Raw genomic sequence first — 27,645 nt, 5'->3', positions numbered from 1 at the left:
TACGGAAGAGGGAATAACTAGTGATATATTGAAGGTAGCTTTTCCTGTAATAAAAAAAGAATTTGCGATTTTCATAAATAATTCTTTAAGAGAAGGTCACTGTCCGGAAGGTTGGAAAACCTCTACTATAGTACCGATTCCAAAGATAGATAAAGCCAAAAAAGCGAGCGAATATAGGCCTATTAATATGTTACCAATATATGAAAAAGTGCTAGAATTAGTAGTAAAAGAACAACTTGAAACCTATTTGGAAACAAACGGTATTATAACAGAGCATCAGGCGGGATTTAGAAAATATTATTCGTGTGAAACAGCGATTCAATCTGTCATAGACGAATGGAAATTAATAGTGAGCGAAGGAAAAATGGTAGGAGTTATCTTCATGGATCTTAAGAGAGTATTTGAAACAATAGATAGAGAAAGATTGTTAGAAAAAATGTATCAATACGGAATTAGAGGAATGACCCTAGAGTGGTTCAAATCATACTTAAATAATAGGAAACAACAGGTTCGATCCAATCAGATATGGTCTAAATTATTGCCTACAGAATATGGAGTGCCTCAAGGTTCAGTACTGGGACCTTTGCTATTTATATTATATATAAATGATATAATTGAAGTATGTCCAGAAGGGTGCAATATAAAAATGTTTGCAGATGACACGCTTATATATGTAAGTGGAGAAAGTAATGCGGATGTAGAGGTAAAAATGAATATGGCTTTTAATGTAATCAAACATTGGATGAATATAAATAAGTTAAAAATGAACGCAGATAAAACAAAGTATATGATAGTTAGAAGTATTAGAAAAGAATTAAGAGGTAAGACTGTCGTGAGGTGTCTGGATGGAATTGAGATAGAACGGGTATCAACCATGAAATATTTAGGTATAATGCTAGACGAGAGACTTAGATTTCAAGACCACTGCGATTATATACTTAAGAAAATAGGGAAAAAGACTAGCTTTTTAAATAGAATAGGTAACTTCGTATCAGCATATACTAGATGTATCGTGTACAAGTCCATCATAGCACCTCATTTCGAGTACTGTGCCACTCTATTAGTTGGGATGGGTGAAACGCAATTGAATAAACTTCAGATAGCTCAAAACCGTGCCATGAGAGTAATTTTACAGTGCAATAGATATACCAAAATTGAACACATGCTACACGCCTTACAGTTCATGTCTGTAAGGCAACGGTTATATTATAACGTTAGTGTATTTATCTTTAAAATATTAAATGGCATGGCTTCGGAGGCGTTAAACAATAAAATAGAGATAGTGGGAGGAGAATGCGATAGACAAACGAGGCAGACAGGAAACTTAGCAGTAACTTTCCGTAGAACTAGAAGTGCTCAAAAAAGCCTTTTTTATGAAGGTATAAAAATGTATAATTCGTTACCCACTGTGATTAAGCAATGCAGCGAATTAGTAGCGTTTAAGAGACTGTTAAAAGAGTATATATTAGGTAATATTAATATATAGTTATAATAATTGTGTACAAGAAATAGCTGTGAAAGCTAAATAAAGGTATATCAATCTCTCTCTCTCTCTCTCTCTCTCTCTCTCTCTCTCTCTCTCTCAATCTCTCTATCAATCTCTTTCTCAGTCTCTCTCTGTCTCTCTCAGTACGTAAAAACCAACGCACTTCCACGATATTAATATATTAAACTTATTTTAAACAACAAAGATAAAATACAGAGCATAAAATTAGATTCGCTATATACGAGAAAGACAGAAAATTAGACAGGATTATCTCTCTCGAGGATGGGGGCAAGAAACAGAGGCATAGAGATATATAAGCATTAAATATATCGCCATGTCGAAATTATTATTTTCGATATATTAACGTGAATTTATTTTATCGCGTTCAAACGTAGTATCAGTAACTACATACGTACAGCGCGCCGTCGAGAAGATATATAAATAAACAACAAAGCAAGAAGCGCGAGCTACACGATCGGACAGCGGAATGTAAACACAGATTTTGGAATGTGAATAAAATCGTCTATAGAGTGAGTTAATGTTCGCGAATAATCGCGGCGTTCTTTGAACAGTTATTCCGATTTTATTTACACGCGTACACACACGAACACATACACGTGAGAAATTCGTTCTAATGGAACGTATAAAATAATTTGCCTGTTTCCACACACACATTAATGGAACCGACCCGACGTAATGATCGGACGACAGAGGAAAATGAGGAGAAACATTCACGCATCTCCTCCTCCTCTTCTTCCATCTTCACGCTTCTCGCCTCCTTCAACGACAAGACATTGACGAAGATTGCGCGTAATAAGATTGCGACAAATACGCAGTAATAAAAATTCATCGACTTACCTGAAGTGGGACCACAGCTCTCGAGCGATACGTCTCTTTATGCACTACGTGGTATTCTCTTCCAACTTCCAAGCAGATTTCTATAATGCTGGCTCTTTCTCTCTCTCAGTCTCGCTACGTAAAAACCAACGCACTTCCACGATATTAATTAGAGTATAAGAGTATAGGTATAGAATGCTAGCACTCTAACAAGAAGATTCGTCGAGATATAAACACGCGTCCGCACGACGCACACTTCGACGTATCGTCGAGAAATAACGCGAAAGACGCGGGACTGCGGGATGCGGGACGCGGTAGTCGCGGGAAGACTGTGAGACGCGAGACGTTGCCGCGTGCAGTCCTGAACAAACAGGTCTCACAATAACACTTTTTTCTGTAAATTTTAACAAATAAATTCTGTCACTAATAATGCGTAACATATCTATCGTGTAAAATTAAAAATATGTGCGCATTATGTTATTTTTACATTCTTTTTTAGTTGCTTTAATAATTTAACATTTGAGTTCAATTAACACAACAGCAATATGTTAAATTAACACATGGATGTGTTAAGTATTCAACACAAAAATTTTAACCGGCATATTTTTTAACAGAAAAACACAAATTTTCCAGCAGTGCATGAACAACGCGTGACAGATACGCGCGATTTAAGAAGTAATTTTTTGCGCTGTGGTAAGAAAATGATAAAGTGCTATCATTTCCACACCACCTTGCGGTAGATAGCATGGTGCGTTTTTTTTAAAGTGGTATCCCCAGTAGGCCTAATCCACTTTCTTGCATTTTCAATGCAAGAATTGTTTGAAGTGCCGTCCTCGTTCTCGTACGCAAAGTTCGGCCCTTCGAGTAATATTGCGCGTTGCGCGATGCGCCATTTCCGGCGTGATGGTACGGAAAGCTGCGAGAATTGTTTCTCGCATCTCAACTTCCGTACCATCACGCCTGTGCTCGACCAAATCTTTGATGTAACCCCAAACGAAATAGTCGAGCACGTTAAGATCTGGCGACCGCGCCAGCCAAATGATTGGGCCATTTCGACCCATTCATCTGTCCGGATAGCGCTCGTTTAAAATAGTGCGTACTTGCCGCGAAAAATGCACAGGAGCCCCGTCGTGTTGATAAATAATTTCCGCCCGTTCGCGAAAGGAAACATCTTCCAGAAAAGCGGGTAACACATTTTCTAAAAAATGTGCATAAATCTGCCCAGTTAAGCGAAATGGGAGAAAATAAGGACCAATCTAAAAATTGTTGTAACAGTGTGATTTTTAAAAACTGAGTCTGTGTGCGTGCATGTGTGCGTGTGTATGTTTGAGAGAGAGAGAGAGAAAGAGAGAGAGCATTTCTTAATTGATATACTTACGATTCGGTCCGCTATTACTCCTGCCCATACGTTTATGGACCACCGATACTGGAAGGCTCCTTGCCGAACGGCGTGCGGATTTTCATCTGTCCATAATACTCGATTATGGGAGTTGAACACGCCGTTCGGTGTGAAGGTCGCTTCGTCCGTCCACAGGATGCGGTCGGGGAAAAGGTCATTTCGCCGACACTGCGCGAGCAATCCTATATTCATTTAGCCGGCAGTTAATATTTCTTATAACTAGCGCAAACACTTTATGAAAGTAATAAGAACATCTTCACAAAAGTAAATGCACTGCTCTGCATCTTGCGCAAAAATTTGTTGCACCCGCTGATAGTGGTACGGGTACAATCCGTTGCGGCGTAGAATACGGTGCACTACGTCTCGTGATGAACCCAGCGCACGAGCAGCACGCTGTTCCGGGGATCCTCCTCGAACGCTTGTAGGATCCTCTCTTCGTCTTGTACGCGAATTTGAATTTGTCGACCACCGTCTTGCTGAGAATGTAACACCGATCTTCTTTTCCGGCAACGTTGAATGCATCGCAAAATAACATGAGGATCGGGATGTCGTTCTCGGTTGGAAAATCGTTCAGCGTACATACGAGCAGCAAGGTTTGCGTCTCTTCCTGCTTCACCATAAATTATTACCATTTCGGTATATTTCGCAGCACTATTCTGCCATTTGATCGTAACAAATAACGATACACAGCGATGATACACGACGGAAGCACCTCGAGATACGCAAAGACACGCAAAACACGATGAAGTCTATAAAATAACAAATGACATTCGAAAACAACGCTTGTATCTCTGCCTGTTGATCTCCCGCCTAAGTGTGGCAACGCCAGTGTTCTTTTTGAATTTTCTTGTTTTATACACTTCAACGTGTTTTGCATGTCTTTGCGTGTCTTAAGGTGCTTCCGTCGTGTATCATCGCTGTGTATCGTTATTTGTTGCGATCAAATGGCAGAATACAGTGCTGAGGAATATTACCGTCATTTTTTATGTATTTATCTATTTTTGTTATTTTATTATAAACGTAGTAGTTATTCAGAGAATTATTTTAAAGACCTATGTACAAATCTTCACGCGGCATAAACATTGGAGTTATTTTATAGAGTTATTAAATTTTTATAGTATTTTTACACACACACACACACACACACACACACACACACACACACACACACACACACACACACACAGAGAGAGAGAGAAAGACGCGCGCGCGCACACACACACACACACACACACACACACACACACACACACACATATGTATATCTGGCTATCTGAAAAAGTTCACGTTACATTATTTATGTTAATTCATATTTCTCGACATTTATTATTGACGCTTTTCCATAATGCAAATTAGTTCACCCATTATATTTACTTCTGATCTATTGTCATCTAGTAGAACTATCGAATTATGAATCTCTTTTTACTTAAATCAAGGAGTAGGAGAAAGAAATGGACTTAACTTCGCATGAAGAGTCACAAACCCATATGGAGCAGCAGTTTAAATGTTGTTTTGTTCCTAAGAAGGGAAAAAAATAGGATGATTTAAGTGATTAACATTATATTATTATTTTTTAAAACGAAATTTTTTATTATATAATTTTTTCATAAAATCATATACAAATATAACTGAAATTAAAATAGTAGAAAGAAAAAATGTATCATACATAAATGTAATTCTTTGAAGCTTATTAAATGACTTTTGAACATCAAGTTTATTCATATATATTTTATCGTCCCAAAATTTTTTAATAAAGCAATTTTAAAATTTTATAAAAAGAATAAAATATAAGGATGTTAAAAATCATAAATAGATTATTGATAATGAAGAAATATTTTCCACGTTAGCAAATGCAAACCAAATTCTAAAATTTCCACAAAAACGGCAAACTTAAATGTCTGTAATTAAGTATTTGCGGTTTAATTGGAATATACTCTATCAATTCTCATTTCTATCAATTCTCATTTCTATATAAATAATAAATTTATCCAAAGTATTAAAAGACTCTCAAGATTTAACACAAAATAAATAGCCAAAACAGGCTAGTGAGAGTCAGCGCGGGTTTAAGAGCGCAAAACACAATCAATGTTCAAACAATTATTTATTCATAATGAATCAAAGTAACGAACGTTTCGGCTCTCTTTGGAGCCTTCTTCAGCGAAATTACAAGTAAAAATTATTTTAATCGTCATCTTCAGCATAATTACAAATGGAAGTTATTCTAGTCGTCATCAGTCAGTTACCGGGGATTAAATGAGTCATCAACGGTTTGCCAAATCCGCCGTGGAAGCATTGCCCGTTGTCAGTGAAATTAACAATTTTCTAAACAACTGTCGCGTTCTTAGATAGCTGACATTACTATAATTAATATTTTTTATTTTTTATTTTTTAAATTATGTGACTCACCCATTGGAACTGATGACGACTAGTGAAGCGTTGGATAACTTTGTCCATAGGAAGCAAAATTCGCCTGTTAAAGTCTATGTTTGAATTTGCTGTATAATGTATAAATTTGCTGTATAATGTATAAATTTCAAGTTTATAAATTTCAAGTTTACACACAACATATACACATAAACATACATATGTATCTAATATATGAGTTTACGTTTACATATACAGAGTGTTTCACATAATTTCAATCCTCCGTATTTGCATAATTGTTTTGTTATACAACATGTATAAAAAATTAAAATAGTATTATTTACAGTTCTTATTTTATACTTAATTATTTTGTATTAAATGTATTTTGAAATATATTTAATTTATGTTTAAAAAATATATTTCGAGAAATATAATAGTACATAAATGTTTATGGACTTCCATTTAAAAACTTTTAAGAACTTCAGATCATGTATATATTTCCTTATAAACATAATTTTTAACTTGTTTATTATTACGCTGACTACCAAGATAAACTTTTAATACTTGCCAGGAGCGTACCCGTGAAAAAGCAACATAAAGTTGACCATGATTAAATACATCTTTATCAAGAAGATCAATTCCTACTCTATCAAATGTTTATCCTTGTGATTTATTAATTGACACAGCAAAAGCTAATTTTATCGGAAATTGTCTTCTTTTAAAAGTAAAAGGATATACATTTTCGCAATACAATGTTATACGATTTAAAAAAACAATATCTCCTACTTTATCCCCTGTTAAAATTTTACATTTTAGTAAATGATCAGCAAGTTCAATAATCATTAGTCTAGTGCTATTACAGAGACCTTTATTAATACTAAGATTTCTAATCAACATAATAACACAGTTTGGTTTCAAACGTAATTCATAAGGTGATAGTGATGACGGAGACAAAGTATTTAAATATACTGATAATATAACTTCATCAATGTCGCCATTATCATTGCAATTTTCAGTACTATCTATACTTATATAAATTCGTTCTTCAAATGCATCAAATAATTCGACAACTTGTTTATTAATTTCATCAACATCAACATTTCTTGCAGAAAGTATCGTACATTTCCGCCTTCTTTCGAAAGTATCGCCATTTTATCAAATTCTTTATTTTGTATCAAATCACTATATACATCTTGTACAATATCGGCATTAATGGGAATGATGCAACAATCAGGGAGTTGTATATTATCATTAGAATCATTTAATATCCCATCTGCCGTATCCAATAAAAATTTTGCAAATTCAGTTTCCTCAGGAAGAACTCGCATGTTTTCCGTTAGAGAAAAATTTCTAAAATATTTCCAAATAGTACTAAATTTGATTGAAAGATTTACGATTTCACTTCGAGTACCATGTACTTTAATAGGAAGAAGTTGTCTAAAATCACCACTTAATACAATAATTTTTCCTCCGAAAGATAAAGCATTATTCATAATATCACGCAGTGTTCGATCTATAATCTCTAAAGCATAGCGTGGTGCTATTGGTGCTTCATTCCAAATAAAAATATCTGTTTCTTTCAAATAATGAGCTTCTTTAGATTGAATTTTAATGTTAGATGATGAATTAGCATATAATGGAACTAATAATCCAAATATTTCATGAACTGTTCTTCCTGCTGGTAATAACGTAGCTGCTATACCCGTAAAAGCCATTGAACATACATGTTTATTTCGAATTTTGGCTAAATATATAGTAGTATACATAAATGTTTTTCCTGAACCACTGGGACCATCGATATAAATACAATTGTTATCATGATTATTAGTATCTAATTCATTTAATACGAGATCTACTATTTCTTTTTGTTTATTATTTAACTGATTATATTGTTTAGTACCAACTCCCATAGCTTCTTCAAGTGTTATATAATCATTCTCTGTATCATTATTTATAAATTGTTCCATTTGGGGAAAATCAGCAAGACTTTTACCTTCAACACAAAGCATAGTACTAATTTGTGTATATGCTTTCTTTTTATTACTCTGAAGCTGGCTATGTTCAAGAAGGTATCCAGTAGTGCAGTCCATCTCCACCCGCTAGGTAAACCGTTCAGCCACTCAATGCGGAAAACCCCTCACATTTTACAAACGCTCCTCTTATAAAGATACTTTCTCGAAGTGCTTTCCACACCCCTTTCACTTCTTCTGGGATACTTGGATTATGCTGTAGAATGTATTCCCATACTGTATCTAATACTAGAAGAACGCTCTCTTTACTTTGTCTCCAGTCAAAGCTGCCTTGGTCTAACGGCACCTTATACCAACTTTTGTCCCTTGTAAGTTCCACTAACTCCATATCTACTTCTCCATTCCCCTTACGTCCTGCAAAAAGAGTACTAATCCTACTACCGTACATTCCTCTTTCCCATATCTCACTTAGGTAGTCCATCATCCTGTTGATCTTGTTACCTGTTTTTACTACAGGCCTTATCTTCCCACTCTCACTTTTCTGCATTACTGGGGTGAAAAGCATAGTTTTTATTTCTTCATCGGTGAAGTTAGCTCCCTCTACGCCTTTCATCTTTCTTGTTTTCTTCTCTTTGTCATCTATTACAACTTTACCTGGTTTTCCTGTGCCCGCGTGTCCTCTCATCCACACTCCGGTGGATACCCACTCGTCTACTGTAGGGACATTGTCTGGCATAGTCCACTCCTCAGCCATAAGTTTCTTCACCTCTGTCTTTAGCATATCAAGATAATTATAACCTTCCTTTTTCATAATTGAACCAAGTTCTATACGTGTTCCCAACCATTCCTTGCTCTGGTTATACATATCTTCTTTTGTAGTATGGGCTAAGTATCTCAAGAATAGGGTTTCTAGTGACGCCGAATATTACATCATCTCCCTGGGCATGGACCATACCCCATATCCCAGTAGGTGAAATATCTCCAATAAGGGTGGATCTTTTTCCCTCCCATCTTCATCAGTCCTGTTTGAAGTTTACATAGCTTCTGTACTCCATGCCAACATGCATCCTCCCGCATAGGATATGGGCCTGCTTTACAATATATTCTCCTACCCTGCTACCCGCTAGAAATGCCAGGAGGTGGATGTTGTCCTCCCAGACCCCACGCGGCAATTTGCACCCTGAACATTTCTTATGAGCTGTGAGCCTAAACCGTCTTAAACTTTCATTCATGTGTGAGTACTCTTGACCCCAACCCAGCTCATCACAGCACTTAAGTTTACCTTGTTTCTTCATTTCATTTAGTCCATCTCTAAATTTCTTCCAGTACATCTCTGGGCTCCACACCTCTTCAGGGAATACTTCTTCTGGTTTTCCCCACTCTACAGTATGGCCTGCTTCTTCCGGTGATCCAGGTTCCGCTCCGCTTCCTCTACCGAAGTACCCAGTTTTGGCTCTTCTTCCCCAGTCACCATTACACACCTTACTCCCTTCTCCTTCGTAATAACATCTTTCGGCAAGCCTGCTAGGGATGTCTCCGTTATTAATCCTCCCACAGCCTCCCTCGTGCTCGCGCCATGCTCCAAAGATGTCGCGTGAATGGTCCTCACAGATGCACCTGTCCTTCCTATCTCTAGGGACTTCCCTGTTATTTCCCTCTTCATAGGAAGAGAAGGTTCTGCAGGTACACCTTTTCCCCCTGGTCCCGAATCTTCTTTTCAACCACCCTCTATACCTCCGTGACCATGTAAGCTGGGTTCTGTTGTGACGACTTTCTCTGTCTTCCCTCTTACAGGAACACCCGGGCCCGCGTGAAGTGTTCCCCCTTTCAAGTTTCCCTGTATAGCCTTCCAATCCGTAACGCTCGGCCTATATAGGTAGTCCTTGCCTGAGCCAGTAATGGGCTGGGTTTCAGGTCCTCTAAATAACTGTACCCCCTCCAGGAAGTATGTGCTCTCCAGGATGGATCCTACATTTACACTTATGCATACTTTCTTGATGGAGTCTCTCCCCCAATCACGTATGACGATGTTTAAACCCCAGCTCCATTTTTTCCTCACTGTTATATTGTCTAGTTTTTGATAGACATCTCTCCATCCACAGCTTCGTGCCAATCGCCCTGTAGCTAAGGTCTCAATATGGTAGCCATATGAACTACTTCTTGACCTAGATGGCAGCATCATGTAGTCGATCCCTTCATGCCCGTAAGTTTCTAAATTCACTCTGTTGAGCATGGCTTCTAGTTGGTAGTCATCTTCACCCCTATCTTGAGGTTGCCACTTTTCATAAGCCCATTCTGTCCTAGATGTATTCAGGTTATAATCATACACAGCATGGTTAGCTCCCCCGCTCATTTGAAACGGGACAAAGTTTTCGTTTAGGAAACATCTCCACCAGCTACTGGGTGTTCTGCTCCCACTAACAGAGGGATTTATTGTTCTGTCTTCATTCATTACCCATGACCATGTACAATATGTTGTCTTACATATTAACCCTGATATCATTCCCAGCGTAGCTCCTCCACTGGCAGTCGGTTCCACAAAAGTAGTCCAATAATCTCCCAGTAGAGCGTAGGATCCTGGACTGGCTATTTCATCTCTTAAACCGTTCTGCCTCTTGAAGGTTTCAGTTATCCTCCTCCAATAGCCTGCTCTTTGTAAACTGTCTTGGCCTCCTGCATATATTCTACCCCTTACCATTTCATGGTTCTCTCTATCGAAGGCGGCATATATACACATTCCTGCTACCATTCCCAGCTCTGCTGCTGTATCCCATCTACCTATCCTTAGAGCGGGCTTTGATCTAGCTGTTTCTCTATCTACAAAGATATGGTCCAGGCAAGTAACTGCATCATCACATCCGTAGTTATGGGTGTCTCCATCCTCTCTAGCGTTGTATCCTAATCCCTTTATAGCGAACCGCCTACTTATCCTTCCTTCTACAATTCTTTATATGCTTTCTTTTGTCCTTGTATCAATCCAAAGTGTCGAATATAATCTTCCGACATTGCTACTTTAAAATTTTCCCAAAGTTCTTCAGAATACAATGGTTGACAATGTAATAATACACGTACAAATAATCTACGAAGTTGTCGAGGCATCATCCATCCAATAGCTTCTTTCATAGCTCGTTTCCATTCATCATCATCTTCAATTAAACCTAAAGCTAAACATGCCGCTGAAAATGATTGACATTTTTTTTCATTGACAGTTTTTAAATCATCAAAACTCGTAGCTCCCTTTACAGTGAGCTATAATAGCCGTAAATGAAATAATTCAATTTGTGTTGGACTAATGGAATATATTCGTCCTATACAATTGTAATGACTCTTATGTTTGGCCCTATATGCTACATTTTTTCCACTGATTTTCTCTTTTTTAAACGTATAATACTGAGGAATTTCTATATATAAATATTGTCTTGCTTCTTCATCACGAGAATTTAAGGAGAAGTAATCAATTAACATCGTAACTTGATTTAAAGCAGAAGTCATTGCTTCTTCATTAGCTTTACTTTCAATCATAACATTTTGTTCGTTAGGAAGATGGACTGGTAAACGAAATATAGTATGACTTTTATCTTGTCATTTTTTTTTTAGAATACGCCAACAAGCTTCTACAGGTCCAAATTTCTATAAAATTACGTATCTCATCGTGATCAACAGTTACATTACTTGTTTCAGGTTCAATTATGATAGTAGCGGCATCATGTCCTTTGTAAATATATTTATAAAGATACTTAACTGATTTAATACTTGAAACTACAACATTTATATGACAATTAAAATAATTGAAACTTCAACATTTATATGACAATTAAAATAATTGATAAAATAGGACAATACGGAACTACGTAACGATTATCTACTACATATCCACCAGAGCGTTCAAAACTCTTGTTATTATTTCTTCGACCATAATAAGGATAAGCATCTTCATCCATTCTAGTTTTTTCTTGATATGGCTTAGGATAATGTTTTGAACATTTTCTATCTACTAAACACCAATCGCCACAAGGTCCATGAATCATGTGTTTCATAACTATATTATGTAAAGTACGATTTTCATTTGGATCAGGAATTTCAACAGAAATATATTTATCAACAATCTGAGGTGTTGTTATTTTAAAATTATATTTAGAAATAACTAACATATGAATATGTGGTAAACCACGTTTTTGAAATTCAATTACATATACGTAAGCTGCTACTTCTCCAAAAAATTTTTGTTTTATAATCAAGTCAATTAAGTAATCTTTTTTAATATTAAAAACACGTGTACAAATGTCTGGTCTATCAGAACCATATTGGCCATGCAAAAGATTTTCTTCAATTTCACGCATTTTGGATTACAAGTCATAGTAATAAAGAGGTCCGGTTTACCAAATTTATTAACAATTGCCATTGCATCTTGGTAATTTTGTAACATATTACGTGGTGATCCAATAAATGTAGAGGGAAGTATAACCATTTTTCCGATACGTCCATTTACATTATTCGCCATAGTTTGCATATAATCTTTTAAGCCTTGATAAGTTTCAGAACGTAATTCTTTTTGATGATTTTTACAATAATTTATTCTGTCCTTTTCAATTTTTACATAGCTATCTACAAGCCACTGTTGAAATAAACGACGTCTTAATATAAAAATGTTAAATTCATCACGAATAGCTATACGATATTTAATATATTGACCTCTAGTAATTCGTTTATTACTATTTAATTTTGTTAAATTACAATGCCATCCTTGAGTACCATATGGATAAAATAATGGATAAATCCATGGTTCAACATTGAGATCCATGGTACTAATATTTTGCAAAGTTTTGGTACTTCTATTACGTACTGTTACATATGATTCTGGAATTTCTCCATCAGCAGTAGTTCGAAAAACGGCTGCAACTTCATTAGTTCTTTGAGCATTATATCGCCGTTGATCAATTCCTGGTTTTAACGTAAATAATAATTGTAATTCTGGTAACAATTTTCCTCCTTCTATTTCTAATCGTCGTTGAATTTCTAATTCTTCACCCATCATTTGATAAGATTTAGCAAATGCATTACATTCTTGCATTATAGTTCAAGATTTTGTATGATTTCTAAATCTAATTCAGAATTTTCAGTAAAACGATAATTTATTGCTTTATTAGAATCTATAATAAAAAGCTGACCATAAAACGGTTTTCCATTTTGAGCAGCATATAATGCTGTATTTATTTGATAATAAATTTGTTCTTGTATTTTAAATATGGACCTGGTCGTCTATTTGGAAAATTAACTAAATTAGCGTTAAATGATGCGAAAGAAAATGAACTCTTATAATTACTGTTAAGGTTCTATGGATATTTATTTAACAATTGGCATTATGTTAATATACGTGCAATACGTCCGTTGCATGTACGCAACCGTTACAAACGCAGGTCGGTGTTCAACTGACAAAATACGCAGAGAGATACATAAAAAAAGGGTTGAACACAATAGCCTAGAGATGGCATCCGTATCTTAGAACCATCAGGCCACTAGGCTCAGGCACGAGAGTACAAATTCTAAATAGTTTCAACACTCTCTCCAGAATTTGACTCTATCACTCTCACATTCATTCTGTCTCGCAGGTATTCAAATCTGACACGCGCCAAAGGTTTTGTCAGAATATCAGCTACCTGGTCCTCGCTTTTAATATATGTCACGTTTACAATATTCTTTTCACACATGTCACGTATGAAACAATATCTAACGTGAACATGTTTGGTTCTCTTATGGAACTCGGAATTTTTTGCGAGTCTCATAACACCCTGATTGTCTATCCGCAAGTCGACCGGCATTCTATGCTCGTACCCGATATCGGTCAGCAATTTCTGCAACCACACGATATCCTTCACTGTTTCATTCGCCGCTATAAATTCAGATTCAGTGGTGCTTAGAGCAACACAATCCTGTTTACGTGAGGACCAAATCATTGGACCCCCAGCTAGAAAACTCATGCAACCACTCATCGACTTGCGTGTTTCAGAGTCTCCGGCATAATCCGCGTCACTATAGCTCACAGGCACATCGAATTTAGTTTTTCGATACATTATGCATACGCTTTTCATACCCAATAGATAACGCAAAATTTTCTTCACCGCATCCCAGCACGCTTTATTGTAGTTTGACAAGAACCGACTTACAAAACTCGTCGCGAATGCAATGTCAGGTCGACTAACAACCGTTATAAACATTATCGATCCCACTACCTCGCAATATGGAATTTTAGAAGAATCATTCGTATCTCCGCCGTGAACACTGTCTATTGAAGCCTTATCGATCGGTATGCTTACATTCTTGCACTCATTCATTCCAAATTTATCCAACATTTTCTCAATGTATTTTTCTTGATTTACAAACACAATTCCATTCTTAGAGTCTCTATATATTTGCATCCCGCAAAAATTACTCACGTCTAGAATCTTTATGGTTACAAAATCACTCAAAGCCTTAATCGTATATTCTATAGCGTCACTGTTTTTCGATAAAATTAACCCATCATCTACATACAGAGCTAAAATCACGCCTTTGACGCGACCATTGAACACACACGGATCTGCTTGGCTTTTCACAAATTCGAAATTACACAGGAATTCGTTGAACGTCTTGTTCCAGCATCTCGACGCTTGTTTCAGCCCGTAGAGCGATTTTTTCAATTTCAGGACGCAGTCCTTCTCGTCGTCCTCGACTTTGAGACCATCTGGAATCTTCATGTAAATATTCTCCTTCAACCTTCCATTCAAAAAGGCCGTTTTGACATCGAATTGTACTAATTCAAGATCGTGCTGTGCCACCATCGCCAGCAATACTCGCAAGGAGTTGTAACGTACCACCGGTGAAAATCTCATTGTAATCTATTCCCGGTGTCTGCATAAAACCTCGTGCGACAAGACGAGCCTTGTAACGCCGGCCGTCCTTTAAATCTTGGACCTTGAAAACCCATTTGGATGTTATCGTCTTCTGCCCAACATCATTCACGATTTTCCACGTATCATTTTCTTCATGTGCATGTAGTTCTTCTTCTACTGCTCTCTCCCATTTCTCACTGTCTGGCCCCGTCATAGCTTCGACGAATGTTCTCGGCTCCTCAATCGCTGCCCAACACGCCTCATAGCGAACCGGTGCTCTGCGTTCCCGTTGCGAACGCCGAACACCTTCACTCGCTGCTTCCTCCATCAAGAGCTTATGCGCCTTCTTAGCCTGTTCGTCTTCAATCATCGGAAGCTCTTTTAGCATAGTTGCTCCTTGAACTTCTTGTTCCATCATAGGACCAATATCCTCTTTAATCGAAATTTTTACTTGTACTTCCGCCGCCTCCTCGTCGCTCACTGGAACATCTTTCTCGTGTATCGTCATGTCTTTCGACTCCTTGATAGTTCTCGTTATTGGCAGATACACTCTTGCGTTCCTTGATTCGCCTTGAAAACCTACAAAGATCCCCTTTTGAGCTTTTGAGTCAAATTTCTTACGGAATAAACCTGGAACATGTATATATGCATCGGAACCGAACGTTTTCAATTTCGATAAATCTGGTGTCTTTCCAGTCCACATCTCGTAAGGTGACACATCTCTGTCCTTCCGATTAGCAATACGATTGAGAATATATACTGCATAAGCCGTTGCTTCTGCCCACAAGATCTTCGGTAGATTTTTCGCGTGGAGAAGAGTACGTGCGCACTCGACAATCGTCTGATTATCACGCTCCGCCTTGCCATTTTGCTCAGGAGTAAACGGTGCTGTCACTTCATGCTCAATACCTTTCTTCTCCAAGTATCTTTTCATTTCATTGTTGACGTATTCGCGACCTCGGTCCGTTCGAAGTACTTTAATAGATCTTCCGAAGCGATTTCGCAACGCAGCTTCAAATATTTAAAATTTTTCAAATACATCAGATTTATTTTGCATAAAGCAAATCACGCGAAAGTCAGTAGCATCGTCTTTAAAATTTACATACCAGCGCGATCGACCAATTGACTCAACTTCCACTGGTCCCACCACATCACTGTGTATGACCTCACCTGGTTTAGTATCACGTCCAACCTCGGTCGATTTGTATGATTTTCGATGCATCTTTCTCATTTGACATGGTTCACAAAAGAATGACTTTACCTCCTTGAGATTGACCGACGGCAATAATTTGTGTTTGACCATCCTCTCAATAGTCCCAACGTTCACATGTCCGAGTCTCTCGTGTAACGTCTTTAAATCTGCATTACACTCTGCAGCATTCGCCTCGCTGCAAGGAATAGTCTTAAACGCTAAGCAATACACATTATTCGACGCTTTCACACCCTCAGCTACCTTAACGCCATTGTGCATTAGTTCCGCTTTCCTTTCCGTGAGAGTCACACATATGTTTTTGTCCGTTAAGCGTCCCGCAGACAAAAGGTTCCTACGCAAAGTCGGCACAAAAAACACATTATCGATGCGAGCCTTTTCGTATTTTCCATCAACGCATTTCATTATTTCGATGTAGCCATATCCCTTCACAGGACAAATTCCATCGTTGCCCACCTTTATGTTCTCAAGTGCTCCATCTTTATAGTCTCTGATCCACTCTCGACGAAACGTGGAATGCAGTGATGCACAACTGTCCAAAAACCACGTGTCTTCCGACGCCATATTCTCATGATCAAACATGGCCGGGAACGCGAACGCGCACGCTGCACCAGAGCCACTCGATGGACTACTGGAAGCACCGCCATTTTCAGCAGGCTTCTTCGGTCTCGTCGGACATTGCCATGCAAAATGTCCCTTTTCAGAGCATCGGAAACATCTAGCATTTCCTTTCTTCTCGGCTTTCTTGGATTGCTTGCTCTTATTCCCGCCTTTATTTTCCGCGTTGCTCTCGTGCCTTTCGCTGGATTGACCACCATAGCAGCGAGCCCTTCACTGATTTGTTCCTCCTTGAGTACATTCTTTTCTTCTTGTAGTAATTTATCAAGCAAATTTGAGATGGTCTGCGCACTCTCCGGAACATTAGCCCATGTGGTCTTAAAAGCACGATATTTCGACGGTAGCGTCGACGTAATTTTGGCCATGGTCGTGTCGTCGTCGATCTCCTTCCCGATATCACGTAGCCGGAAGGCACGATTTTGCACACGCGCCACGTGCTGCGCCATAGTGCAGCCCGGCTCCATCGCGTACCCATGGAAATCCTCTAATAACGACACCTTGTTCGTTGATGATCGCTGTTCGTGGATCGTCGATAATTTCTTCCACATATCATGAGCAGTATCACACACTGTAAGATACTCCATTTGTATCTCGTCACACGCCGTAATTATGAGGAAGCGCGCCTTTGCGTCCCTCTTCTTCCAGGCCACGCGCTCGGCATTTCTCGCCGCCGCATTCGTGCCTGTAGCTTCTTCAGGAAGCATCTCACTTCCCTCGACAATAGCCGATAAATCATTGTAATCGAACAATGTTTTCATTTGGAATTTCCACGGTTGGAAATTCGTACCGTTGAACTTCACGATGTTACGTAGCGAAATCTCATTACTAGCCATCTTGTGCTCGACCACGTGTTTCACACGACGCGTACGCAGGAAAAATGTTTAATTTTATCCAAAATACAACGCAAAAATGCCAATCGTTCACAAAATATTATGCACTCACGCGCCCTGGGCCCATACCTTTAAGGTTCTATGGATATTTATTTAACAATTGGCATTATGTTAATATACGTGCAATACGTCCGTTGCATGTACGCAACCGTTACAAACGCAGGTCGGTGTTCAACTGACAAAATACGCAGAGAGATACATAAAAAAAGGGTTGAACACAATAGCCTAGAGATGGCATCCGTATCTTAGAACCATCAGGCCACTAGGCTCAGGCACGAGAGTACAAATTCTAAATAGTTTCAACAATTACGAACATGTTTAAAGAAATTATTAGATTTTATATGAGTGCTATCAAATAGATTATGAAGAAATCGTGGAGACTGAGGTAGTGATTCTAAATAAACCGTACCATGACAACAATCATGAAATGAATTTCCTTTATTAGATATTTTTTCAGCTGCAAAATGTTTTGCATTACAATAAATACAAGATATATTCATAGAACCAATATAATATTTATTTATATCATTAATTAGTAATCTATTAATGTCTAAACGATGCATTTGTTTTCTTCGTGATAATGAGATAATGAGATTGATATTCTGCATGCCGTTGTTGACGTATTGGTACAGTATTTGTCGTATTTACTTGAATTATTTCTTCAATATTTTCTTCAATTATTTCTTCAATTATTTCTTCATGTAACTCAAATACTCGAATATCACCAACATAATTTCTACAATTATTACTTGTTGCTTTTGCATTCTGAAGATAACGACGTTGATGTTCCGCCTTTTTTTCACGACGTCGTCGTTGAAACTCCTCTTCTTCTTCTAAAGTACGCTCTACTCTACGCCTTGGCATTTTACAAAAATACAAAATATAAAAATAAAATTTATAATTATAATTTAATAAAATTAGTTTGTAATTAAATAAAAAAATAATTTAGTTAATAAAAAAATTTTATTTTTAATTAAAATTTTTTTTTAATATTATAAGAGTCCTAAGATAAGTAAATATAACTTATTATAAACATTAATTAATGTATTTAAACAAATTATATTACATAATATATACCGCGACTTTAATTACAAACCAATTCGTAAACAATAAATGTATATGTGATACATTATTTATTGAGTATAATAAATTTAGACCAAGTTTAAATAAAAGTTTAAAATTAAATATTATAATTTTTTTAAATTTAAATGATCAAATAAAAGAAACAACCTTAATTCTCACGTTTGTGAGACGAATTTGAATAATATGTAAAAGCAATAATCATTATAATCATTATTATCATCATTGTTATCATAATCATCATTATCATTGTTATCATAATCATCATTATCATTATCATCATCATCGTCATCGTCATCGTCATCGTCATCATCATCATATTATTTTCATTTTTATTATTATTAGTATATTATATTTTTAATATTTATTATTTAATTAAAATACTATTAGGAGTACAAATTGAAAACCGCCGTTTTTTGTCAAAATTTGAGGATTGATTGTTGAAAAATGGTTACATACTTATTCTTGAAAGTATTGTCCATCGCTGGCCACTACTTTCTCCCACCTTTCGGGCAGCATACGAATCCCGCGTCGAAAAAACTGCTCGTCTTTTGCGGCGATCCACGAATCGACCCAGTTTTTGGCCTCTTTGTAATGGAAGTGCTGCTCAGCCAAGCCATGCGCCATTGATCGGAACAAGTGGTAATCTGAAGGGGCGATGTCAGGAGAATACGGCGGATGAGGTAAGACGTTCCATTTCAATGTTTCCAGATAGGTTTTAACGACCTGAGCAACATGTGGCCGAGCGTTGTCGTGCAGCAACATCACTTTTTCGTGTCTTTGCTCGTATTGTGGCCGTTTTTCCTGCAATGCTCGGCTCAAACGCATTAGTTGTGTTCGGTAGCGAGCTCCTGTGATTTCACCCGGTTGCAACAGCTCATAATAAATCACGCCGAGCTGGTCCCACCAAACACACAGCATGAGCTTCGAGCCATGGATGCTTGGCTTGGCCGTCGATGTTGATGCATGGCCGCGATAGCCCCACGATTTTTTTCGCTTTGGATTATCATAATGGATCCACTTTTCATCGCCGGTTACAATACGATGCAGAAAACCCTTCCGTTTTTGCCGTTGGAGCAGCTGTTCGCACGCAAAAAAACGCCGTTCGACGTCTCTCGGCTTTAATTCGTATGGCACCCAGTGTCCATGCTTTTGGATCATTCCCATGGTTTCCAAACGATGTGAAATAGCTTATTGAGTCACGCCTAATGAATCTGCAAGCTCCTGTTGCGTTTGAGATGAATCTTCATTCAGTAATGTTTCCAAATGTGCGTCTTCAAACTTTTTTACCTGTCCGGGACGCTTCTTGTCTTCTACGCCGAAATCACCACTTTTGAAGCGTTGGAACCATTCTCGACACGTTCTTTCACTAATGGAACCCTCACCATAAGTTTTTACAATCATTCGACGCGCCTCAGCCGCAGATTTTTTCGAATTGAAGGCAAAAAGCAAAACTTCCTGCAAATAACGCTTATTGGGCACAAATTTCGACATTTTCGATCACAAAAAAATATATAACGCCGATAAAAATTCACAACTGCAATGATAAGAAATTGTTGCCAGATGCCCAACCTTACATTTAAAATTTTTGATCTAACGTTTGGCGCCAGCATTTACCGCTGGCGCCATCTACTGGAAAACGGCAGTTTTCAATTTGTACTCCTAATATATTTAAGTTTTATTAAACATTCATAATAAACAATATATAATATATATACACTATATAAACTATATTAATATATAGTATTATATTTTAAAATAACTTAAACAATAACATAAAATGATAATCATTAATCATTAAAAGGTCCAATAAAAGTGAAAATAGATAAGATGTCAATAAAATTCTATAATTAGATATTTACATAAATGAAAAACGCTGGACGTTTCGGGCTAACTTGCCCCTTATCAACATAAAATTATTTACATAATTAAAACGTCCGCGGTGCAAATGGGAACGCAATAGATGGAACGTTGATGTGATGTCTTCCGTATAATGTCATCTTTAATAGTTGGATGAAAACGAGAGCTTTGTAAAGACGGTTACATGTATCGTTATCCTAATTAACATAGATTTAGTAAAAAAAAAACTTAAAGAAAAAACGCGATCCGATCAGAGAAGAGAAAAGTAAGAACTTACATGAGATATGTGTGTATATAATAAGATGTCTTATCTATGGTCAAAGTTTTTCAAATTCACGGAGCACATGACAAACGAACCGTCTCCGAGGAGAGATATAGCAGAAATGAGTTTAAGTATCGAAGTTTCAAAATCTTGTAAATGTATTGAAGTGTGTATGTGACTTTCGAATAGGTTGTTGTGGTGTTGAGAGATTATTATTCTTATTGTGCAAACTTTACGAGAACGTTAGAATAAGATTTATCTAGAAATTCAGTATCTTTCATTAAGTTAACGTTTTAATTATGTAAATAATTTTATGTTGATAAGGGGCAAGTTAGCCCGAAACGTTTTTCATTTATGTAAATATCTAATTATAGAATTTTATTGACATCTTATCTATTTTCGCTCTTATTGGACCTTTTAATGATTAATGATTGTTTTTACACAAAAGAGCACGAACTAATTTATGAATAAAATGATAACTTAAACATACGTGTTAAATTAACCCTAATTAAACTAAAAAATATAATATTTTAAAATAAAAAATCTTAATAACACTTAATAACTTAATTAATGAACTAAATAAACACATATATTTAAAATCAATATTATAAACTATAATAAAATGAATTTGAAAATTTGAAAATCTCGCAACTTATTAAACCAAATGTGGTACCTGAAACAAAAGAAAAAATGAATATAAATATTCATATTTATAACAAATAAACTTTTACACAATACACGTAATATAATAGGTAATTCTCACAGAAAAATTTTAAAGATTCATGTATAATATTCTTAACCCCTTACGTCATTTATTTCTAGTGAATATAATTTTATGAAATTTGTTCTATAAATTTTTGGAGTTACTGAATACGATTCCTGTGTAAAAAATACAAAATACAAAATGACAGATAGAATTTCCAAACTCAATCGAATTCACTTGAAAATAGTTACGGAGGAACTTTTGGTGTCGCAAATACTAATCTAAAGCCAAAAATATGAAATTCAAAATAAAGGCTCAAAGTTTAATATATCTAAAAAAACTGTTTATAAATGTTTTTCTGACATACTGCTGAAATGTAATCTTTACTATTTTCCTTAGGAAATAAATCTATGTTCAAACCTATAAAATTGAATTATTCAATATATTAGATTCGAATAATTTTAAAAATTTCATCCGTTTTATTAGATCCGCTATTTAGAATTTTGTACTATTAACATCGAATTTGTAATCAACAACCACAAAAACCCCTAAATAGCAAATTTTAAGTGAATCTATTGAATTTTGATAATTTTGTTCACCATATTATATCCACCATTTTAAAATTTGAATTTTTTACACCAGATTTGTAATCCAACGATCTTGGAAAACCTTAAATAACAAATTTCATGTAAATACAGTTAATTTTAATAATTTTGTCCATCATATTAGAACCGTCATTTTAAATTTTTAATTTTTGACATTACAGTCATAATCAGTGTTCTTGAAAACTCTTAAGTAACAAATTTTAAACGATTTTAATTGATTTTGAGAATTTTATTCACATATTAGTTTCACGATTTTTAATTTTTAATTTTTGACATCAGGTTTGTAATCAGCGACTTCAGAAATTCACAGTGATTTTAAGATATAGATTTTATGGCAACACTTTATACTAACAAATTTGATTTGTAAAAACAGCAATTTTTTGATATACATTTATTAACAAATTATTTATTTAAAATATCATTCTAAAACTTATATTATTAGTTAAAAGAAATTTTTAGCAATCCAACAATACCAAACATGCTAAAGAAATATGTAAAACAATTGATTTATTAATGAAATAACTTTGAATAATAGGTGTATTTCAAAGGATTTTGTGACGCAAAGAGTTAAGAAATAACATAAACGCTATAAAAAAATATATTATAAACACTACTTTTTGATTTTAAAACGTAGTTAAAAATTAAACAAAAATTGGTAATATCAAATTGAAAATTAATTTAATATTAACTGATACTAATAAACGTTTAAATGTGAGAACTCTGAACTACTAACTCTCTCAACTTACATAGTTGCAAAATTTATTTTTGAAAAATGTTTTTTATGTCAGTAATGTTTTTTCATGTTTTGGTCACAGTTCAAAATATTATTTTTTGTATATTTTTTTTGTATATTTTTTATTAATCTGACTATGAGATTTAATGACATAATAAAAAAATGTTCTCTGTAATTCATATTAAACTTTTAATAATTATATATAATAATTATTTACTTTAAAATGAATGAAAATTAAAACATTAATTTTAAATTTAACATATTTTGAAAAATATGACAACAGAATATATATATGTAGATAAAATTAAAAAGAATTAAATAATAAGGTAATAATTTAAGAATAAAAATTGATCAATTTTGAACACATTTTATCTGTAATTTGTCTGTACGTAATTACGAATTAAAAAACGCAAAATAAAGCAGACTGATATGAATCATACGCTTTCTGAACGTTTTCTTTTTTTTTAACAAAGAAAGATTCCTAAAAATATAATTTACCTTTTTCAAACTTTTTCCTTCCTTCTTTTTTTTCTTAGCTCTTTAATCTTTCTTTCTTTCCTCCTTTTCCTTTTCGTTCTTTTCTTTTCTTCTTTCAATTCTCCCTTCTTTCAATTTTGTCTTAATTTCTTCTTTTCTTTTTTTTTTTGAAGATAGTATCAAAAATAAATTTATTTAACAATACATATAACAACATATTTAATATAAAAATTATTTTAGTAAAAGATTAAAGAGAGAAAGAGAGAAAGTGCGTGAGTGGGTTATGAAAGGGTAATATGGCTACCCCCATTATTTCTATTGTTAAGAGAGATGTTATTTTATGTTTGATATTTAATATAAAACAGAAATAAAGTAATATTTTTAATGATACATATCTAAAATCTTTGAACGCGGGAAAAATTTTAAATCAAGAAAATTCTAAACAATAGAAAATTTAAACTATATAATTTTGTTACAAAATATTGTTTTTTAAAACTAAATGGATTTTTAAAAAGTTTTTGAACATGTTATAAGGTAAAATGCCCAATACTTGGACAAAATGAAAATTTAGACCTATACTTGGACACTCAAAAACCTACTTTTATGGTAAAATAAAAAATATTCAATTGAAAAATAAAATAGATTAGTATTGCGAACACTTTTTTGAATAACATATAATTTTTATTAATACTTATTTCAAAAAATTGAATAAAAATGATCAATTTGAAATGTCACCTTAAGCCCCATAAGAGCGACATAATTTTTCTTGTATTTTTCATTTTTGTTAATTGTGTTTATACTGTTACAATAAGTCCGATGCATTTATATATATAAGTTGTGATATTATCTGATAGTTTTTATATTACTAAACAATGTTTCCAATATAATATTATTACAAAAATAATTATTTCTTTGGAAATTAGCTGTCCAAGTATACGTTCGATAATCGTAATAGTTGGACACACGCAGCGCTCGTGTCCAACTTCAGATCATAGGCACTGATATATCAATGCAGTACTTGGACACGTTTCTCCGGGATTTTGTTAGTACAATTTTTAGTGAAAAATGTTTACAAAAAGTGTTCTCTAATAACTATCAGTGTTGTGGAATATTTAATATTTACTTACGGACTGAAAAAAAACATCAAGAAAAAAAAATTTCGCACCTTCGTACCAACTTAACCTGAAAATCCAGAACTTGACTTGGCAAGCATTTGGTAGTCAGGATGGCTAGGAAGAAAATTAATGAGAAAACTGTAAAAGAGACTGCTAAGAAGAAGAAGAAGAGTGCAAGTGGTCAGTATCGTAGAGCTGTAGCTAAAAAGAAGAGAAGTGAAAAAAATTACAGTGTTGAAACTCTTCAAGCTGCTCTCAATGCAATGGGCGAAGGGCTGACTCTCCGTCAAGCTGCTCACAGTTTTGAAGTACCAAAGAGTACTCTTTTTTTAAAATCAAAGTATAACTCACCATTTGAGTGTAGGAAGGGACCAAAAACTGTGTTGAGTGCGGAAGAAGAAAATGAAATTGCAAGTTGGATAGTGTTCAGTGCAGATAGTGGTTTTCCTGTGAATAAAACAAGACTCCTTGACTGCGTACAAAAATATTTCAATAATAACAAAGCTAAGAGTCCTTTCAAGAACAATCGTCCTGGGCAACACTGGTATCGAGCTTTTATGAAGAGACATCCAAATCTGAGTACCAGAATAGCACAAAATCTGACTTCTACCAGAGCAGCCGTCACTGAAGTAGACCTTCGAAACTGATTTGCAAAAGTCAAACAATACCTTGACACAAAAAACTTGCTGCATATAGAACCACACCGAGTATTCAACTTGGACGAGTCTGCTTGTTCCTAAGGACAACAAAGTGATAACAGAGAAAGGTGTTAAGGCTCCATATCAAATAGTGTCCGGTAACGAGAAAGCCAGTTTAACAATATTATTTACTGTTGCTGCTTCTGGAGTAATGCCACCTCCCATGATTTTATTTGATCTGAAAACGTCGCCAAAGAAGAATGTTTTGGACCAAATACCAAGAGGCTGGGGAGTAGGAAACACGGAACGTGGCTGGATGACAGGTGAAAGCTTTTATAGTTATATAAGTAATGTATTTTACAAATGGCTACAAGAGAACAATTACGTGTTTCCTATCATCTTATATGTAGACGGACATAGCTCACATATGATGCTACCACTACTTAAGTTCTGCAAAGAGCATCTTATAGAACTAGTAGTACTTTATCCAAATGCCACACACACATCATACAACCATTAGATGTTGCTGTCTTCCATCCACGGAAGGATTCTTATAGAAAAGTGTTACGTCAATGGAGAATCGACAATAATGTTGTTGATGTTAAGAAACATATGTTTGCTCCAGTTTTAAAAATGGCCTTGGAATCGTATGATCTCACTGACGCTGTTAAAAATGGTTTTAGAGCCTGTGGCTTATATCCATTCAACGCTGATGCAGTTAACTATAATGTTTTAAGCAAGAAGAGTAAGAAGAAAGACGCAAGCATTAATCTACATTTAACCAACAATTCAGATCAAGACAGTATCATAAAGAATACAGAACTTTTAGCTATGTTTGAAAAATATGTTATTTCTCCGGATATCATAGAGTCTTTCAAACAAGCTGAATCAGAAAACAAATGGAATGGTGATGTGAAATATGTGGCATTATATGAATCTTGGCTTAAGCTGAAAAAACTATGTAATGGTGAGTAAGCTCTTTTAATTATCTATATGTATATATACAGCATCTAATTTGATTTTCTATTTGTATAGAAATGCATGATGTACCTTCAAATGAAGCTCTAACAGTTGACAATTCATTACCAGCTGATCAACCAATACCAAATGCTGATTTGATTGGTATGGCAATTAATAACGCATCCGGAGCAACTGATGAAACCATGCTTGATGCTTCAAGTCATTCCGACAACCAGCTGGACTTGTCTGTTATCAACGCAGCGGATGAAAACTCATTGGACATGAGTTATGCTATAACTCCAAGCATCGAACAAAATACTCTAGCAGAATTAATTGAGGTTAGCAGAGTTAATTGAGGTGTACGATGAACTGGGCAATCGTGTAACAGCCACAGTTATAGCAATAAATGTTGATGATGTGACTATGAGCAGCGACAGCTCCCCAAGTAGCGTAGATATCAGAGGTCTGTTCAATTTTGTTTATAATAAATTATATAATAGTAATAATAATAATTATATAATACTATTTATAATAAATTATAAGTATACTAAGTAAATATCTCTTTCTAGTTGACAGTCAACTTGTACCGGAAGAAAAAAATAAAGATGATTTGGATAAGACTGACAGTGAAGAGTTTAATAGTGACTCGAATAGAGAATCAAGTAGTTCTCATTGTTTGAATATATCAAACAAAGGTTTGTAAAAATTTCTTTTTGTAAAAAGATATATTGTATACATAATTATTTTCTAATAAAAACTTTCTTATTTATAGATGAGGTTCTGGATTTCACGATAACTTCCGAAGGTACCAATGAGTCTGAGAATACTGTAAATACAGAGCAAGAAGACTCTTATGATTCTGTTAAAGCTCCTGTACAGACTGATATCTTAGAAAAAACTAGTCCTGTGTTTGGAACTTCTGTATTAAGCAAACACAATTCTATAAATGTCATAAATGACAATAACAGTCACCTAAGCATCAACGAAGAATCTAACTCAAGTACTTGTGAGTTTTTTTAAAGCATTTCCAATTTTTTAATCGAAAATGCATTTAATTACATTTTTTTTCTCATTTCAGGTGGAAGTAAAAATGATATACAAATATCACCTAAGCTACAAGAATTTTTCCCTGTACCTACGTTTACGAAGAAGAGAAAAAAAAGTACATCTAAAAATACCCCAACTGTGGCTGTTGTTGACGACCTGTTGATAGCGATGCAACAGAAAGAAGCAGAAAAAAAAGAAAAAGGGCAACAAATTTTATTGAACAAACAAGAAAGGGAAAAGGCGAAAATAATAAGAGACAAAGAAACAACTATTGTGAAGCAATATAATGAAAATAAGAAGAAAAAAATACAAAAGAAGAAAGAACTTAAATTACAAATACAAAATTTAAAGAAGGCAATCAAATCGGAAAACAGCAAAGAAAATGTTGGTCCCTTAACAGAGCGGCTCCAGAAAGTGAATGCCGAATTAGCTGAATTGGAAAATTTATTCATTCTAGAGGAAATGGAGTTTTTACAAACAAAAATTAAAGTAAAAAAAGAAAAATGTGATTCCACTGTATGA

General features: G+C 35.1%; 3 protein-coding genes across 3 annotated transcripts; 2 read left to right on the top strand and 1 right to left on the bottom strand.

Moving 5' to 3' along the window:
- Positions 1 to 7,114: 7,114 nt before the first annotated feature.
- LOC120357329 lies at positions 7,115 to 8,176 on the bottom strand. Its single transcript, XM_039447493.1, has one exon. It carries the CDS (start codon positions 8,174 to 8,176, stop codon positions 7,115 to 7,117), a length of 1,062 nt encoding a protein of 353 aa, XP_039303427.1.
- A 16,412-nt stretch (positions 8,177 to 24,588) lies between these two features.
- On the top strand, positions 24,589 to 25,636 carry LOC120357328. Its single transcript, XM_039447492.1, has 2 exons — positions 24,589 to 25,107; positions 25,175 to 25,636. The coding sequence occupies exons 1-2, from the start codon at positions 24,589 to 24,591 to the stop codon at positions 25,634 to 25,636; spliced, it is 981 nt and encodes a 326-aa protein (XP_039303426.1).
- A 113-nt stretch (positions 25,637 to 25,749) lies between these two features.
- On the top strand, positions 25,750 to 27,645 carry LOC120357327. Its single transcript, XM_039447491.1, has 6 exons — positions 25,750 to 26,083; positions 26,152 to 26,361; positions 26,423 to 26,539; positions 26,646 to 26,771; positions 26,849 to 27,082; positions 27,155 to 27,645. Exons 1-6 carry the CDS (start codon positions 25,750 to 25,752, stop codon positions 27,643 to 27,645), a joined length of 1,512 nt encoding a protein of 503 aa, XP_039303425.1.

The sequence above is a fragment of the Solenopsis invicta genome, chromosome 3, assembly GCF_016802725.1.
Source record: "Solenopsis invicta isolate M01_SB chromosome 3, UNIL_Sinv_3.0, whole genome shotgun sequence".
Classification (NCBI taxonomy): domain Eukaryota; kingdom Metazoa; phylum Arthropoda; class Insecta; order Hymenoptera; family Formicidae; genus Solenopsis; species Solenopsis invicta.
This window is presented reverse-complemented; position numbering and strand designations above follow the sequence as displayed.